At 38.3% G+C, this 14,245-nt stretch overlaps 3 protein-coding genes across 4 annotated transcripts; 1 reads left to right on the top strand and 2 right to left on the bottom strand.

The window, feature by feature from the left end:
- Window positions 1–327: 327 nt before the first annotated feature.
- On the bottom strand, window positions 328–1,014 carry LOC108083037 (cuticle collagen 14). The gene has a single exon (XM_017178667.2). It carries the CDS (start codon window positions 1,012–1,014, stop codon window positions 328–330), a length of 687 nt encoding a protein of 228 aa, XP_017034156.2.
- A 1,024-nt stretch (window positions 1,015–2,038) lies between these two features.
- On the bottom strand, window positions 2,039–13,824 carry Gbs-76A (Glycogen binding subunit 76A). 2 transcript variants are annotated; one of them, XM_017178748.3, is made up of 3 exons: window positions 12,725–13,824; window positions 6,437–6,659; window positions 2,039–5,387 (listed from the first exon to the last, which is right to left on the bottom strand). In XM_017178748.3, exons 2-3 carry the CDS (start codon window positions 6,602–6,604, stop codon window positions 3,555–3,557), a joined length of 2,001 nt encoding a protein of 666 aa, XP_017034237.1. In that variant the 5' UTR covers window positions 6,605–6,659; window positions 12,725–13,824; the 3' UTR covers window positions 2,039–3,554. The 2 variants fall into 2 exon arrangements, with proteins under 2 accessions (XP_017034237.1, XP_017034238.1); XM_017178749.3 differs by lacking the exon at window positions 12,725–13,824 and adding an exon at window positions 9,823–9,990.
- Prx1 (Peroxiredoxin 1) lies at window positions 5,506–6,319 on the top strand. Its single transcript, XM_017178750.3, has one exon. It carries the CDS (start codon window positions 5,660–5,662, stop codon window positions 6,248–6,250), a length of 591 nt encoding a protein of 196 aa, XP_017034239.1. The 5' UTR covers window positions 5,506–5,659; the 3' UTR covers window positions 6,251–6,319.
- Window positions 13,825–14,245: the final 421 nt, after the last annotated feature.

Raw genomic sequence — 14,245 nt, 5'->3', positions numbered from 1 at the left:
ATCGGAATATTAAATAACTGCCAATTTATATGAAAACCTTAGCAAACGTTCCTTCCTTCTTTAATCTTATTCCGTATTCGTTTTATTAATTTCTTACTTTTTAAGGGAAAATTAAGCAATCAGTTTGCTCCGTTTTAATCTTAAATTTAAACTAAAGAGTTACACCCTAGAAAATAAATATATTTCGTACCTAAAATATTAAATTTTATTCTTTTTTGCTCTATTCTAAATTTTAGTGAACCAAGAAAAACCTAGATTTCAGAAATTTCCCTGATATAAGAAACAAAAAATGAATTTTTCCCTTATTTTTGATAGAAACAACTCAGTTTAATTTCTCCTTTTAGTTGATCTTGAGGTCAGTGGATTCCTCTGATGGCTAAAGGCCAAGATAAGGGGTTGGTGGCCAAGCTGATCCTCTTCTATAATACTAAAGGCGCGTTCATGACCATAATGATCCTCATCCTCTTCATAGTAATCACCATCGTGGTGGCGATAATGTCCGCCTCCGTGCCCTCCATGTCCATGACCAGGTGGCGGCGGTGGAGGATAGGGATAGGGAGGATATGCTCCTCCAGGATATCCAGGTGGGCCCTGTGGTCCAGGCATTCCAGGCATGCCCGGATAACCCTTATCTCCCTTTGCTCCCTTCTCGCCAGGATCACCTTTGGAGCCCTTGGTGCCAGGATAACCCTTCTGGCCGGGCTGTCCGGGGGTCCCAGGAGGTCCTGGTGGACCTGGAGGTCCCGGTGGGCAATGACAATGCGAAGGTTGGGGTTGCGGGGGATATGGATAGGTTGGGGGATACGCCGGAGGATGATGGTGATGGTGATCGTAATCCCCTTCGATGATCACTTCCTGTGGCGGAGGAGCAGGCGCTGGACTTCCGGTTTGCAAGGTAATAAGACGTCCAGACGAGGCATTGTCCTGGGACCTTACTCCCGTCGAAATTGCCAGCAAAACTGACACAAAAATTATAAAATTCGCGAGACGAACTTCCAATCGCGACTCCATCATGCTGCCAACTAACCAAAATCAGATCATTGTCTCATCTTTTTATATGGAGACAAAGCTGGAAAGAATGGCAAAAAAAGCGAAGAATCACTCTGAACTACCGTTAAAATGGCTCATTTAGATTTATTTACCTTGTCTTATATACGAATTTTATGCAAATTCCTCTTGTTTAATAAACTAAGCCAACTATTTATAAAGTGTGCATAATTTGCATAAAAATCAATGAATGAGTAGAGAACTTTCACACTAAATCGGCTTTGGACTTTGTGATTGAGCCATGAAAAGTGAATTCTATGTGGAATGAACATAGAAAATATATAAAATTTATATGTAAACAGAGCATTGACAATTTATTAGGATTATCAAAGGTTTAATTAAGTGTTTTTTATTTACTTACCTTTTAGAATTTGTACCTTTTTAACATAATTTGAATGTTCCCTTCACTTTAATCTGATTCACAAAAGGAAACTTAGGTTTTGATCTATTATTTTATTGGGGGTTCTTTATTCTTTTGTTGGGGTAAAGTGGAACTCATGCTGAGACAAAAGCCCCGCCCACCCAGACCTTAACATAATTCTGGTTTTTTGGGCAGATCTCATAACAAATTGTTTCGCTCTCCTAACGAAATACTCACGCTTCAGTCTAAGTCATTTGGTTTTAGGGGGACTTTTGTAATATTTCTCTGTGTAATATTTATGCTGTAAATAGTTGTAACTTTTAAAGTTAGCTTTTATTTGTTGTTTTTTGCTTATTTTCGGTTTCATACATGTTTGCTATGCAATAAACATATTTTATAGTATTTTTATATTAATCATATACTTTGTTTAACTATTATTCTCTCTTTTTTCGTGTTTTCGATGAGAAAACCTTGAGGTAGCTGCGTTTTTAAATAATTGTTATAAGTAGGGGTTTTTTTTCATGTTGCTTGTCAATCCCTGATATAGGCTATATAAGGTTCTGTTGTGGATAAGAAGAGTTTGCTGGTGATAACACACGTTTCATTATTCAAACAAAATAAACACAAGAATCAACAAAAGAAAAATGTAACTACATTTTATATTTATTTTATTTTGTATATATATATTTATATAATATTAAGATATATATTACGCATCAACATATACATAAAAAATATTTAAATCATTTAAATTATAATTAAAAAGTATTTGAAAAAAAATCAAAAAACAGAAAAATATCAACATTTAGGCGAAACAAAAGCGGAGGTTTGTGTGTCTTGTCAGATGGTTGGACGAGGTTCTCAGTCGGGGAACGAAGATCATGGGACTGGCCATGAAGGTCTCTCAAAAGTAAACTCAAATTGACTAGATAATGGATGTTGTTGGTTAGTTATAGTTAACTTTTGACTCGGTTTCAGTGCTCAAATGGATCTATAAAACGAACGAGCCGATCGTCTAATCGCTCTTACCAAACAAAGAGTGAATTAATGGTGCTAAGCTCATTAAATATGTATGTATATTTTGCAGAACTGTTGCTGAACTTTCGATTAACTGCAGTTAATCTTTTCACAAAAGAATTGTTTCTGTACATGTACATAAAACTGGCAGAAACCCAACCTTTTGAAACCCCAAACCGAACCCTATCCAACTGTGAACAAACAAACCTGGGAAGAAACCATAGTTAAAATTGAGGCTGCAACTGAAAAACAGAAGAAAACATTGAAGAAACTCATCAGATTTTTAGTTTGTTATCACTTGCTCTTCTTATAAGATACGACTAACAACTATCTTTGGGATTCATTCGAACTCTGTTGGCTCTTCATTTTGTTCGCACTACTCTGGTTTGTAGATTTTTTTTTTTAGTTATTGTTGTGGCGCTCCTTAGCAGCTTTAACAGCTTTAACAGCTCCTCTACCCCTTCTCTAGCCTGTCCACTCCATTATAAAAATATAAACAATTCTTTTCCATTTTATTGGAAGGGCAGGGTGTATCGATTTTTTGGTGTTTAAAAAAACTATATAAATTTCAGGGGCAAGTAAGTAATTGATGAACAGTTACATTATATTAATATATTATTTCCAGGCAATTAAATTTGCAATTTTAGTTTTATTTTCAGAAATAAGTATTATTTTCGTATTCTTAAATTTTTAATTGCCTGCTGAACTTACTTTTAACAAATAACTTTTTGAATTTTGCTTAAATTAATTGTTATTTTACATTTTCGTAGAATTTATCAAGTTATCTAGGCTTCAAATAATGTTTCTATAATTATTTAAAGCCTTTTAATTTGTAAAAAAGTAAGAAAATGTAAAATAAAATTAATATTCCTTTCACATATTACTTCTTCCCACCTGAAATTTTAGTTTCTTCAAATCGATACACCCTAACAAAGAGGGAGCTGGATGAGGGGGTGACAATTCCGATCTCTCTGTCCTTGATCTAGGGAATTCGATTTCTTTAGGAGGGGACTTTTAGGACACACACAACGTCAAGGACTGGGATGCGTCCCCGACCTTGGTGTCGTGTCATTGGGGGCTGATGATGAGATGGATTCTAGTGCCTTTAGTGCGGACCCAATGCCACCGCTTAGTAGAAGGAGCTGCACCAGGCATCGCCCGCCGTGGGGCTTAGCATTCCGACCAGACTGGCACTATGGCCGGAGGTTACGGCGCCAGTCGCCACAGACGGTGGCGATGCCGTCGTGCTGCCGGTGGCATGTGTAGAGCTGGGCAGACACTGGAAGCAGTAGTTGGCCCCATAATTGTTATCCCAGAACTGTTGGCCCTTGCACTGGAACCTCACGGCAAACTCCAGCCGCTGGCCCACATGCAGCGAGTTGCCAAACAGCACAAAGGTGAATTTGTCAGAGAAGCCATCGCAGGAGTTCTCCACGTAGTTGGCCTGCAGGTCGGCATAGCTCCTCCAGCCGTCCAGCGAATACCTTATGTGCACCGACTTGTGAAAATCGAGATTTCGCACGCGTACCGAACCGGATATCGTTTGGTTTATGTTATCCGATACGGCAGCGTTCTCCAGCGACACCTGCTTCTCCCTGACCGCATCGAGGAATTTGGCCAGGCCACCTGGCTGCTGGAACAGGGGCATCAGCAGCTTATCCGACTTGGGACCCAGCTGTAGAGGTGGCTCCGACTCCAGTATCTCCAGATCCTCAAACGCCGACTTCGGTATGGTGGGTATCTCATCCAAGAAGGTCTTTACATCCGCCAAATCCAAGCCCAGGACATCAGCGAATCTCACAATCTTCTTTCGTCCTGGGGTTCCAGGCGGTGTCTTTCCCGTCTTCAGTGAAGAACAGCGCCTGATCCGCTGAGGTCTGCAGTCATCCTCATCATCAGTGGTATCTATGCCGTGACTGTGTCCACCACTCTTCTCCACAGCCTTGTCCACATCTTGTTTGGCCTGTTCGATTTGTGCCAGTTCCACATTTACGGTGAGATTGCTGGCCGACTTGTCTGTCTCGTCTACACCACTGTCGGGCGAGAGTTCCTCATCCTGGAGGGTTCGATCGGGGAAGATTGAGTCTTCTGTGGCGGTTCTGTCATTGGGGGTTTCAGTGGCGATTTCCTCTTGAACCCTTTCGTTGGCGGCTTCGTCTTGAACCCTCTCAAGGCTACTTTCTGGTTCCACTCTCTCACAGGTGATTTCCTCGTGAGTTCTTTCTGTGGTGATTGCCTCTTGAACCCTATCGGTTGGGACTTCTTTCTCTCTTTCTCTCTCTGGAACTCTGTTTGTAGTACCAGCTACGTCCAGGACTTCCGTCAACCCCTTGAGTTCCAGTTGCTCCAACTCCTCCCCAAGATGGCCATTGGTAAGATTCTCCTCCTCGGGCTTAGTCTGATCCTGTGCCCTCAAACTGAAGCTATGCTGCTGAAGTTCACTGAGGATCTGAGCCTGCAGAAAAGCCTCATCCTCGTGAACCACATCCTGGCTAGGTGGCTGCTCCTCCGGCACTCCATTCACAAGCTCGTGACTGCCGTTCAACTGTATGGTATTCACATATTCTTTGAGGTCCGAGGCCGGCAGCTTTGGCTCCTGGGCAGCGGCTGCTGTGGATGTGGAAGCGTAACCCGAACCCGAAGCGGATGCATCGAAGTAGGGACCATCGGTGCTGCTGCTGTGACTGCTGGCCACTGAAGCGCAGGCGTAACCCGATTCCGCCGTTGAGTTGTGTGGCGTATTTGAGGCGGTTTCGATTAGACGCAGGTACTCGCACTCATCCACAGGACTCCCGGGCGATTCCAGCTCGCAGTCGAAGTCAAAGAAGGAGTCGGACTCGTGGCGCAGGGGCTGAAGGTCCATTACTGTCTGTTCGGAGTCATGCGAGTTGACCCACGTGTTCGTGCTGGTGCCATTAATAATGGGCTCATCTTCGGCATTGCCCTCGCCTTCCTCGGTTGTCTGTAAGAAAATATGAAAACTTATTAGAAAATGTTTATAAATTATAATAAAACAAGTTCTGATTTCTTTAGGTTTCTTATTCATAGTAGGCCCATCTAAGAAACTTCATTGTTTCTATTGAACTTCGGTCATTCAGTCTACACCCCCTACAACGAACAGACTGAACAAACACGTTCAGAAAAATCCCACAAAGACCCACTAATAAAACTATAAGAAACCTACAAGTAAAATATTTAAAATCTCCTCAATAAAACATCAAAAAACCCAGCAAGATGCGTATGCTAAATATCAACCAAGTCGCTCCAAACTTTTCCACATATGCGGTTTCAAACGGTTCAATGCGACTTTTATCTTTGGAGGATTTACGTGGAAGATATGTCCTGCTTTTGTTTTATCCGGCAGACTTTTCCTTTGTCTGCCCCTCGGAGTTGCAGGCATTTAGCGATCGAGCCGAAGAGTTCCGCAATGTTGGCTGTGATGTGATGGCCTGCTCCACTGATAGTCACTATTGCCACTGTGCCTGGATGAATCAGCCCCGTAAAGCTGGAGGTCTCGGCGAAATGGATATCCCACTGCTGGCGGATAAATCCATGAAGATAGCCAGAGATTATGGCGTGCTGGATGAAGCCACAGGTTTAGCTCTGCGTGGCTCGTTCATTATCGATCGTGAGGGACGCATTCGGCAGATCACAGTGAACGATATGGGCGTGGGTCGCAGTGTGGATGAGGCACTGCGTCTAGTACAGGCCTTCCAGTTTAGCGATGAATATGGAGAGGTCTGTCCAGTGAACTGGCGACCAGGAGCACGAACCATGAAGGCTGATCAAGCCGGTAAGGAGGAATACTTTAAGCATGCCACATAAGAAGGTACTTCAAGTTCTCGAATCACCGAGTTCAGACAGCAAAATAAAGTTTAGTTTTGAAGCATTCGACTTTTGGGTTTCATTATTTATTGAATTTATCTTAAAATTTAAAGGGAACCTACTCTTTGCTAGCTTTCCTCTAACTATTACTAAGATTTATGAAAAACCTCTCCTCTTCCAACTCACCTGTGATCCCAAGGTGCGCAGCTTGGAGGACAGACTCCGTGCGAAGGCCTCGGCTCTTCCCCGGCATGAGGACATCCCTATGGTTGGTATGATGGAAATAATGCTGCAGGGCGGCCTGCTGTCCGGCGTGCTTGTGTGTGTCAGTGGTATATCGCCGGGATCGTTCATTTACGTCACGTCACCACACTTGTGTTGTGCCTGGTGCAGTCGATTGGCGGAATATCTGCAAATATAGGACCATCGGGATATATGACGTGAGTGTGATATATTGGAACAAGATGAGCCATCTTTAAGTAAACAAATAAATTTGCTCGAAATGTTGTTTTTTTCATCACTTTCCCTTTTTTCGCTTTTCCCCCCATTGTATATTCGATGGCATTTTTGAAACAGCTGAGAAAATATATTATGCAGTATATTTGCTTTTATTATACCCCGGCGCATTTCTCATTTTTCGAGCGCTTTTGTTGCCTTTTCATTTGATTTAGTTGGTTGTCATTAAAATTTAAATAGACTATTTAAAGAATTTGTGGGGGTAATTAGTTTTAACCCAGCGAAATTTTAAGTTAAACAAAAATGTTAATTAAAATGAGAATAATATTTAAAAAGAGTTTTATGCTGGAAAATTTTAGAAGCAAAATTCATAAAATAAAAACACAATAATAAACAAAAATGTGAAAATTAAATACATATTTTTGTAAGCCAATACATAAATATATAGTAATTTAAATAAATATTTTATAATACTTAGTAAAGGTAATATCCGTATAATAATTTATATAAATTTAATATTATACAAATATAAATAAAGATGCTGGAATTTCTTTCTTCCGAATATTTGATGATATCCACTTGCAAAAGATCTAATCAAAATAATTTATTATTTTGTTAATTACAAAATTAAAAAAAAATGTTTTAGGTTTTTTCAATGGCTAAGCGATTATTTCTTTTTTAATCCAAAACCTTCTTTTATCCCTTCGTTTAATATTTCATTTAAAATTATGTCAAATTTGGTTCAGTTTCCTTTATTTTTTGGTTAAGTCAGGTGATGAAAACCCGTGATGGTTGGCCCAAAAAAAAACCAGACAATGTCTGTGAAATACCAAAATGAACCGGGTGACCATAACAAATTGTTAACACCTTCCCGATTTGCATTTGGCAGATGGCATTGTTATTGTTTTCCTTTCGGTGGCAGCACGTGCATTACCTTTGATCAGGTGCATTGGCTATAGCCACGCCCAGTTATAGATCGGATCTATATATTCAGAGAGCGGATGAGAGGCAAATTAGCAAAGGAAGTGCCGCCCAATGAAGACATCAGAGTTTTTATTTTCGAAATTAGATGCGCCAATCGAGACGAGACAAAGTCAATTGGCCTTGAACTTTTCGCGGCATTTCTTTTTATATTTTTTGTCTATTTGGATTTTCCGTCTCTGTTGTTGTGTATATGTTTTACTTTTTATTTTTGGCAGCATGCATAGGAAATTTAATTAAGCAGTAAAGCGAGTAAAAAAAGAAGTAAAGAAAACTTAAAAGCCAAATAAATAAACGATCGTCTGACAATCAATCGGTTAAGGAGGTCAGAATGCCGATCTCTTTGAAATTCCCTTAAAATTAAATAAACGAAAACTCTGGGGATCTGCAGTAAAAATGAGGTGATGCCACTTATGGCAGATATTTTATGATTCATGCATATCCCTTGAAGATTGTTTTTGCTGTTGCACCCTTTTTAATTTTTTTTCTTTGCAGATAAATGGATTCTTGTTCTGGCTTTTGGCCAAGTGGCTAAATGCGTTTTGGGCGCTGATGACGTTGGGTCAAGAAAGAGATTACAGAATGAAATATATACACTTAAAATATATGTGCATAAAATATATATATATTTGTATTCATTGACGTTTAATTGGGCATGTCCTCATTAATTGCAAAATTAAAAAACATTCCAAAATAAATTGACGTCTATAAATATTAATTAAAATAATCGCAACCGTTTTTCTGAATCAAAACCCAAAACAAAATAAATACAATCTTGAGAAATGCTTTAAAAATCATCAATGTTTTGTATACATTTTATATAGAATATATTCAAAAATACTTTCTATATAAATAATAATTCGTAATGCAGTGTCTCAAGCTCACATTTTATAAATAAAATATATGTACAGAAAGAAATGAAAATAAATAACACACAATCACAAAATCTAAAAATAAAACTAAGACAACATATGTCTTTGACTTTTATTTTTCGGCCAAAGTAACATTTCCGTTTCTTGCTTAATTTTTCCTTCTCTTTTTTTTTTTACATTTACTGCGTAACTGTGAGATACTTTTACTCCAAGTAGCCGCCTTAAGTAGATACACGCACCGAGACACCACCCATAGAAGCTTAATTGAATTAAATTGGGGGAAATGTACGGAATTGATGTTAAAGTGGACAAACGCAATAAGAAATAACTTTGAATTATGCTTGATTAGTTCACTTTTAGTGTATTTTTTTGGGAAATAAAGTCAAGGTGTTGTTGAGGTGCCAATTGCAATAATCTAGCCAATAAAATTATGATTGTGATGAATTCTTAGAGTATAAAAATATGTTTTTAGCTAACGAGAAATTTTTTAGAATTTATTTAATTATACACTAAGCTAGATGATAACAGAAATATCTTTTTTATAATAAATCAAAGAATTCATAAGTATTTAGTTGTATTATTTTTGATTTTTACTAAATTTAATAGTTCTAAAATTCTTTTTAAAGTTAAATAATATACAATAGGATGAAGAATGTAAATGTATACAAAAAACAAATGGAAAATATCTAAAAAATATAAAAAAAAAAGAGAACCACTTGGAAAATTATTTGAAAATATACACATTCAATAATTTATAGAAAACAAATATAAATAATAAAAAAAATCATTACTAATAGTTTCAAAATGCACTAGAATTCAAAAACCAATTAGATTTCTTAATGCATCTACAGGTGCTTCGATCGACCAGACACAACAAACGTTCTTATCATTTGCATTTCACAGTAGCACTTCTCATGTTCGGCTTGTTAGTCACTGGACCCGAGAGATGGATGCGCCATTAGCTGTTCACACCATTTAAATAGTTCGATTAGCTGTTTCTAGGCCTATATAGTTTCTTTTTTTTTGTTGTGGTTACTGGTCGGCGGCTTATCACCTGAACCCCACATGATATTTGCAGTATTTGCGATGGGTGGGTGAGTGGGTGGTGGAGGGAGCCGCTTAATCATGCTGCCCCGGCGTCTCGATTATGGATTGTGATAACGAATTTGCAATTTTATTTATAGCAATCAGAATTGACCCGAGAACCGCGTAACCGAAGAACGCTTCACTCACAATTACACTTTTCGCGAATTTTACACTTACACTAGCCGACGACGGTGATGTAAGGGAGTAGTAGTAAGTAACCCAAGGTTGTACTATATATATTCGAGCAAATAATGGGTATTATTTCTGGAACCACAACCAGCTAACCAAACCACCGAAAAGCCCTCGAACTGCACCACGTCTGCAGCGTCACGGTGTCGGGCGTGCACTGACTACCAAACGATCTTTTTGTTGTGTTTTTGGCATTCAGCAAATCCACCCTGATTGATAAGGCAAAAACGGATCGGAACGGATCGGATCGGATGGGATGCGATCGGATCGAAATCGAAGTGCAGCGCAGCGGAGCAAAATCGCAAATCGCAGCCAAGCACTGCCCTCACGCTGATTGCACTCACCCCGCATCCGCATCCGCCTCATCTGGTATCTGTATCTGTATCGGTGCCCAAGTATCTGTATCTGTATGCTCGATGTGCATCCCAAAAGGTAGATGCAGGCTACTATATACAAATGCTCGTGATCGGTGACGTTGCAGCCTCGGATGTCTGCCTCAATATTAATCTTAAATACATTTTCTTTCAAGTGTCAGGTAGGTAGATTTCTCAAGAAGATTGCTTGAAGATATTAAAAAGGATCTCCATATATTTTAATATATATTCTTGTTAAGAATATCACTTATATTCTCATTAATTAGGCCAGGGTATTATCTATGAATCAACCAACTGTTAGCCGTTATGGCAATAAATTGGTAAATGCTTTGCCAACAATAATGTTAGCCATATCGCAGTGTTACCTGCAGATAAACTATCAGCGTTCAGTATTTGCTGTCATTTAAGCCCCGTGGGCTTTTGGGACCGCCCGCTGTGATTGTGGGATTATATATATTATAAGTACAGGAATATACATATCAACTTGGCCAATATTCAATATGTGCCTAATCAATGGACAAGGCTAAGCTACAGATTAGGTAACTAATTAGCTATTTTTATTTGAATTTAACGCCGGAACAGTTTGTAATCCTGATTTAGCACTACTCGGCAGCTCGAATTAGATTTGATGGCTGACAGCAGAGACCGAAGGTGATAAGATTGCTAAGCGGATCATTGAACTGTTCTGCAAAAGCAAATATGCTTAGAAAATTAAAGTCTTAACAGGCAATTAATTAGGAAAATTTAAGGCTGCACTTGAAGCGGAAAAGATAAGATAAGCAGAAGAGATAAGTTTAAAAACTTTTAAAGAATTTGTAGGATTTTCTTTTAAAGAGAAAGATATTGTTAAACTATTTTTTGAAGAAGAAAATAAAGCAAAATTTATAAATAAAGTTATTAAATATTATTAAAAGTAGTTTAAATTGGCTGAAGAAAATATATAAAACCAAGTTAGGTTGCTAGGGAAAATCTTATCTTATATTTAACAAAGAATCCTTTGAATAAACTAGGAATCCACTTGACTTGCTGAACTTGTACAAAACTAAATAAATATTCGCAATAGCTTTTACGCTGTCATTCTCTGTCGCATATATCATTAGCATAAATTCTATTCAGAACATTTTTTTTTTCTTTTCAGACCGGCAAGTGCCGCCCACGCTTTGGTAAGAGCGCTATAGATACTTGTTCCACTCATCAACAAACCACAACAGCTGACTGGTTGACTGGCTTTGGCGTTTTTTTTTTATTTATAAATAAACCAAAATTAATAATATATATTCTTTATGGTAAATTAGCTGAAATTCAGGCTGCGCATGTTGCTCATTCCCCGGGCTTCTGATTTGGAATCCTCTGCCTCAGAACCCCCCCGAAAAAAATCGATTTGCATTGGAACTTCACCGCAATCAATATATATAAAACAAGTGGCTTACACGAGCCTCGTTTGAAGCGCTAATTTTCCGTCAGTAATTCTTTTTGTATCTGTCAGATATATTGCGTGCGTGTGTCAGTGCGTGTGTTTGGATGTGGGTGGCTTCCATATTATTTTTTATTTTGTATTTTTTTTTGTTCGCTTTTCGGCTAGCGCGTGCTTTTTTTCTTTATATTTGTATGACATTGCTATCGAACGAAATGTCAAAAGCAAACAAAGCCAAGTCCCGGGAACACAACGAAAACAACTGGAAAAACGCTTGCGCCGTTCTGAAAACTCAGTTACGAATACAAAGATACTCGTGGGGCAGAAGATACTTTCGCTTTCAACTGGCTTTCCCTTTCCTTTTTTTATGGTTACAAGTTCCTTGCCTTGTTTGGGATTATTATGATAACGAGATTTGAATGGTTTTGTTTTGATTACAAGGGCCAAGAAAGTGGGGCAAAGGGATGTAAGAATTTAAATAGTTTAAGGAAAGATGGTAGTTCTTTCTGAGGAATATATACTTAAAAAATATAAATATTTTTAATAAAGGTTGAGTTTAAATATGGTTATAGAAAACCTAATATTCTGTAGATTATAACCAAGAAACAATTATATAAAACTAATTTCAAAAAATAAATTAGAAAATTATACATATTAAATGCCTTCAATAACGTTTGTATCTTAAGAATAAACATACTTTGTAACAACCTGTATCTTTTATGATAAATTCAAACTGCTTCAAAGCCTTCTAACTACTTAAAAAACTATTTCAAATCCACATTATATAAAGAGAACTGTCAGATAAATGTAGAGCATAAAATCAACTAACTAAATTATAGTCAGTTCACTTGATTAAACTCGTTTCCACTTTTTGGGTTGAATACATGTTACCGATAAATTGCGAAAAGTACGTGTTCAGCTTTGACTTTAAATGGCAAAATCAAAGTCAAATGTATCCGATGGATACACGCACATGCTAATTGCAGCAGCATCAATTGAAGCCACATAATTATTAGCAGCATGCCATGTCTATATGAAAACACGCACTTAATTTATACATATATGTATATTTTACATGTTGTAATAATTTTGATTAACCAACCTGATGTTTTTATATTATTCCAAGGCGTTTCCTTTTTGGCCTTTAGCAGCGCTCGTCGGCGAACCAATAAAAAAAATTAGTTGTCAAAAGTCGTGGCATAAATAACGCCTACATATACTATAATATATATTTTTGGGGGGTATAAATATATATACTCGTAGTTCTAGTTATTGCGTGCCCGGAAGCCGTTTATGTGGGAGGTGACCCAGTGTTTGGAGGGAAAGGTTACCGAAGGATATAGTCGGCCAGTCGAGAACTTTCACTTTCGCACACACACAGAAAAGCACCTGGCCGCCGGGGGGGGGCGCTATAGTTAGATAACACTTTCTCGGCGGATTTCTCAGATATGTTTCGCTTTACTTGCCGAATTTCTTTTCGCGAATATTTAATTTAATTTTATTAATTTTTTATATTTCTCTATTGGTTTCGTTTCTGTTAACCACACACTCGTTTTGATTTGGGTTAAGGCTGTGTGATAAGGACCCGTCGGGATTGCTCGGCTTTTGAACCACGAAGGCTGACGAAAATTTTCTGAATTCAATAAAAATTTTAACATTTATTCGGCGTCGTGTTTTTGTTTATTTACTTATTTTTTTTTTTTTTTTGCAAGTAGTTTTAATTTATTACTATTATTATTATTATTATTATTTATTTAGCCAGCGGTGAGAGGCAGCCGTGGCAGCAGCGCCCGTTGTAGTGGCAACGTTGGCGACTTGGTCGCAATAAGAGTGTCATTCAAGGGCATTGCAAGGTCACAGCAGTTGCGTCGTCTTTCGCCCGCTGAGATGCGAGAGCGCCAAACGACGACCGCACATGGCGGCGGCCTCTTTTTAGTCGATTCTCCGATACACAGATACAATGATTTTTTTTTTTGAGAATTATTTCCTTTGGTTTATTATAAATTTTTAGCGAAAAATTAGAGAGAGAGTTAGACGGGCCGGCCAAGGGGCGAGAGGTGGGTGGTGAAAGCGGACGAATGGGCCGTCACGCAGTGCTTTAATTATTACTAATTTGCCTATCGCTGTATCTCGGGGATACGTTTCTGGCGCAGACCTCCGGCTCGTATCTCTCAGTTCGCCCGTTTGGCCGTCCTGTCGTGTGGCAACTGAGGCAAGTCTCACCAAAAGTTGCAACCGCTTCTCACTTTCGCTCTCACCTCGGCACCCCTCCTCTGCCTGCCCCTTCTCACCGCAATTCTCTCCCGGTGGGCGGTTGTTTTGGGAGGTACTTCTAGATACTGCTGGGCTCTAAAAAGTCAAGTCAGAGAGGCTAACAATCGGGAGAGTAAATTGCTTCGGCACAGTGGTTCTATATAAAAATTAATAAATGTATATTAAGTATTTAATATAAGCTTTTAAATGTTCCTGTCTTATTTAGCAAAATTGATAAATAAAATAAAATTGTATAATTATTATTATATTTATTTTAAAAATATTAAAAATTCTTTAATTTTGATACGAAAAAAAACACTGTGCATCTTTTGTTTGCTGCTCTCTCCCGGTCTCTCAGTTTATCTCAGCT

This window comes from Drosophila kikkawai, chromosome 3L (genome assembly GCF_030179895.1).
Source record: "Drosophila kikkawai strain 14028-0561.14 chromosome 3L, DkikHiC1v2, whole genome shotgun sequence".
NCBI classification, from domain to species: Eukaryota; Metazoa; Arthropoda; class Insecta; order Diptera; family Drosophilidae; genus Drosophila; species Drosophila kikkawai.
The sequence above is the reverse complement of the archived record's forward strand: the minus strand, read 5'-3'. Positions and strand labels throughout refer to the sequence as shown.

What these genes read in the sequence shown, in the direction of transcription:
- LOC108083037 (XM_017178667.2), bottom strand. Translation starts at nt 1,014, where the DNA reads ATGATGGAGTCGCGATTGGAAGTTCGTCTCGCGAATTTTATAATTTTT.
- Prx1 (XM_017178750.3), top strand. Translation starts at nt 5,660, where the DNA reads ATGCGTATGCTAAATATCAACCAAGTCGCTCCAAACTTTTCCACATAT.
- Gbs-76A (XM_017178748.3), bottom strand. Translation starts at nt 6,604, where the DNA reads ATGAACGATCCCGGCGATATACCACTGACACACACAAGCACGCCGGAC. An exon ending in TGCGCACCTTGGGATCACAG is followed by an intron (nt 5,388 to 6,436) that starts GTGAGTTGGAAG and finishes ATTTTCTTACAG; the next exon opens with ACAACCGAGGAAGGCGAGGG.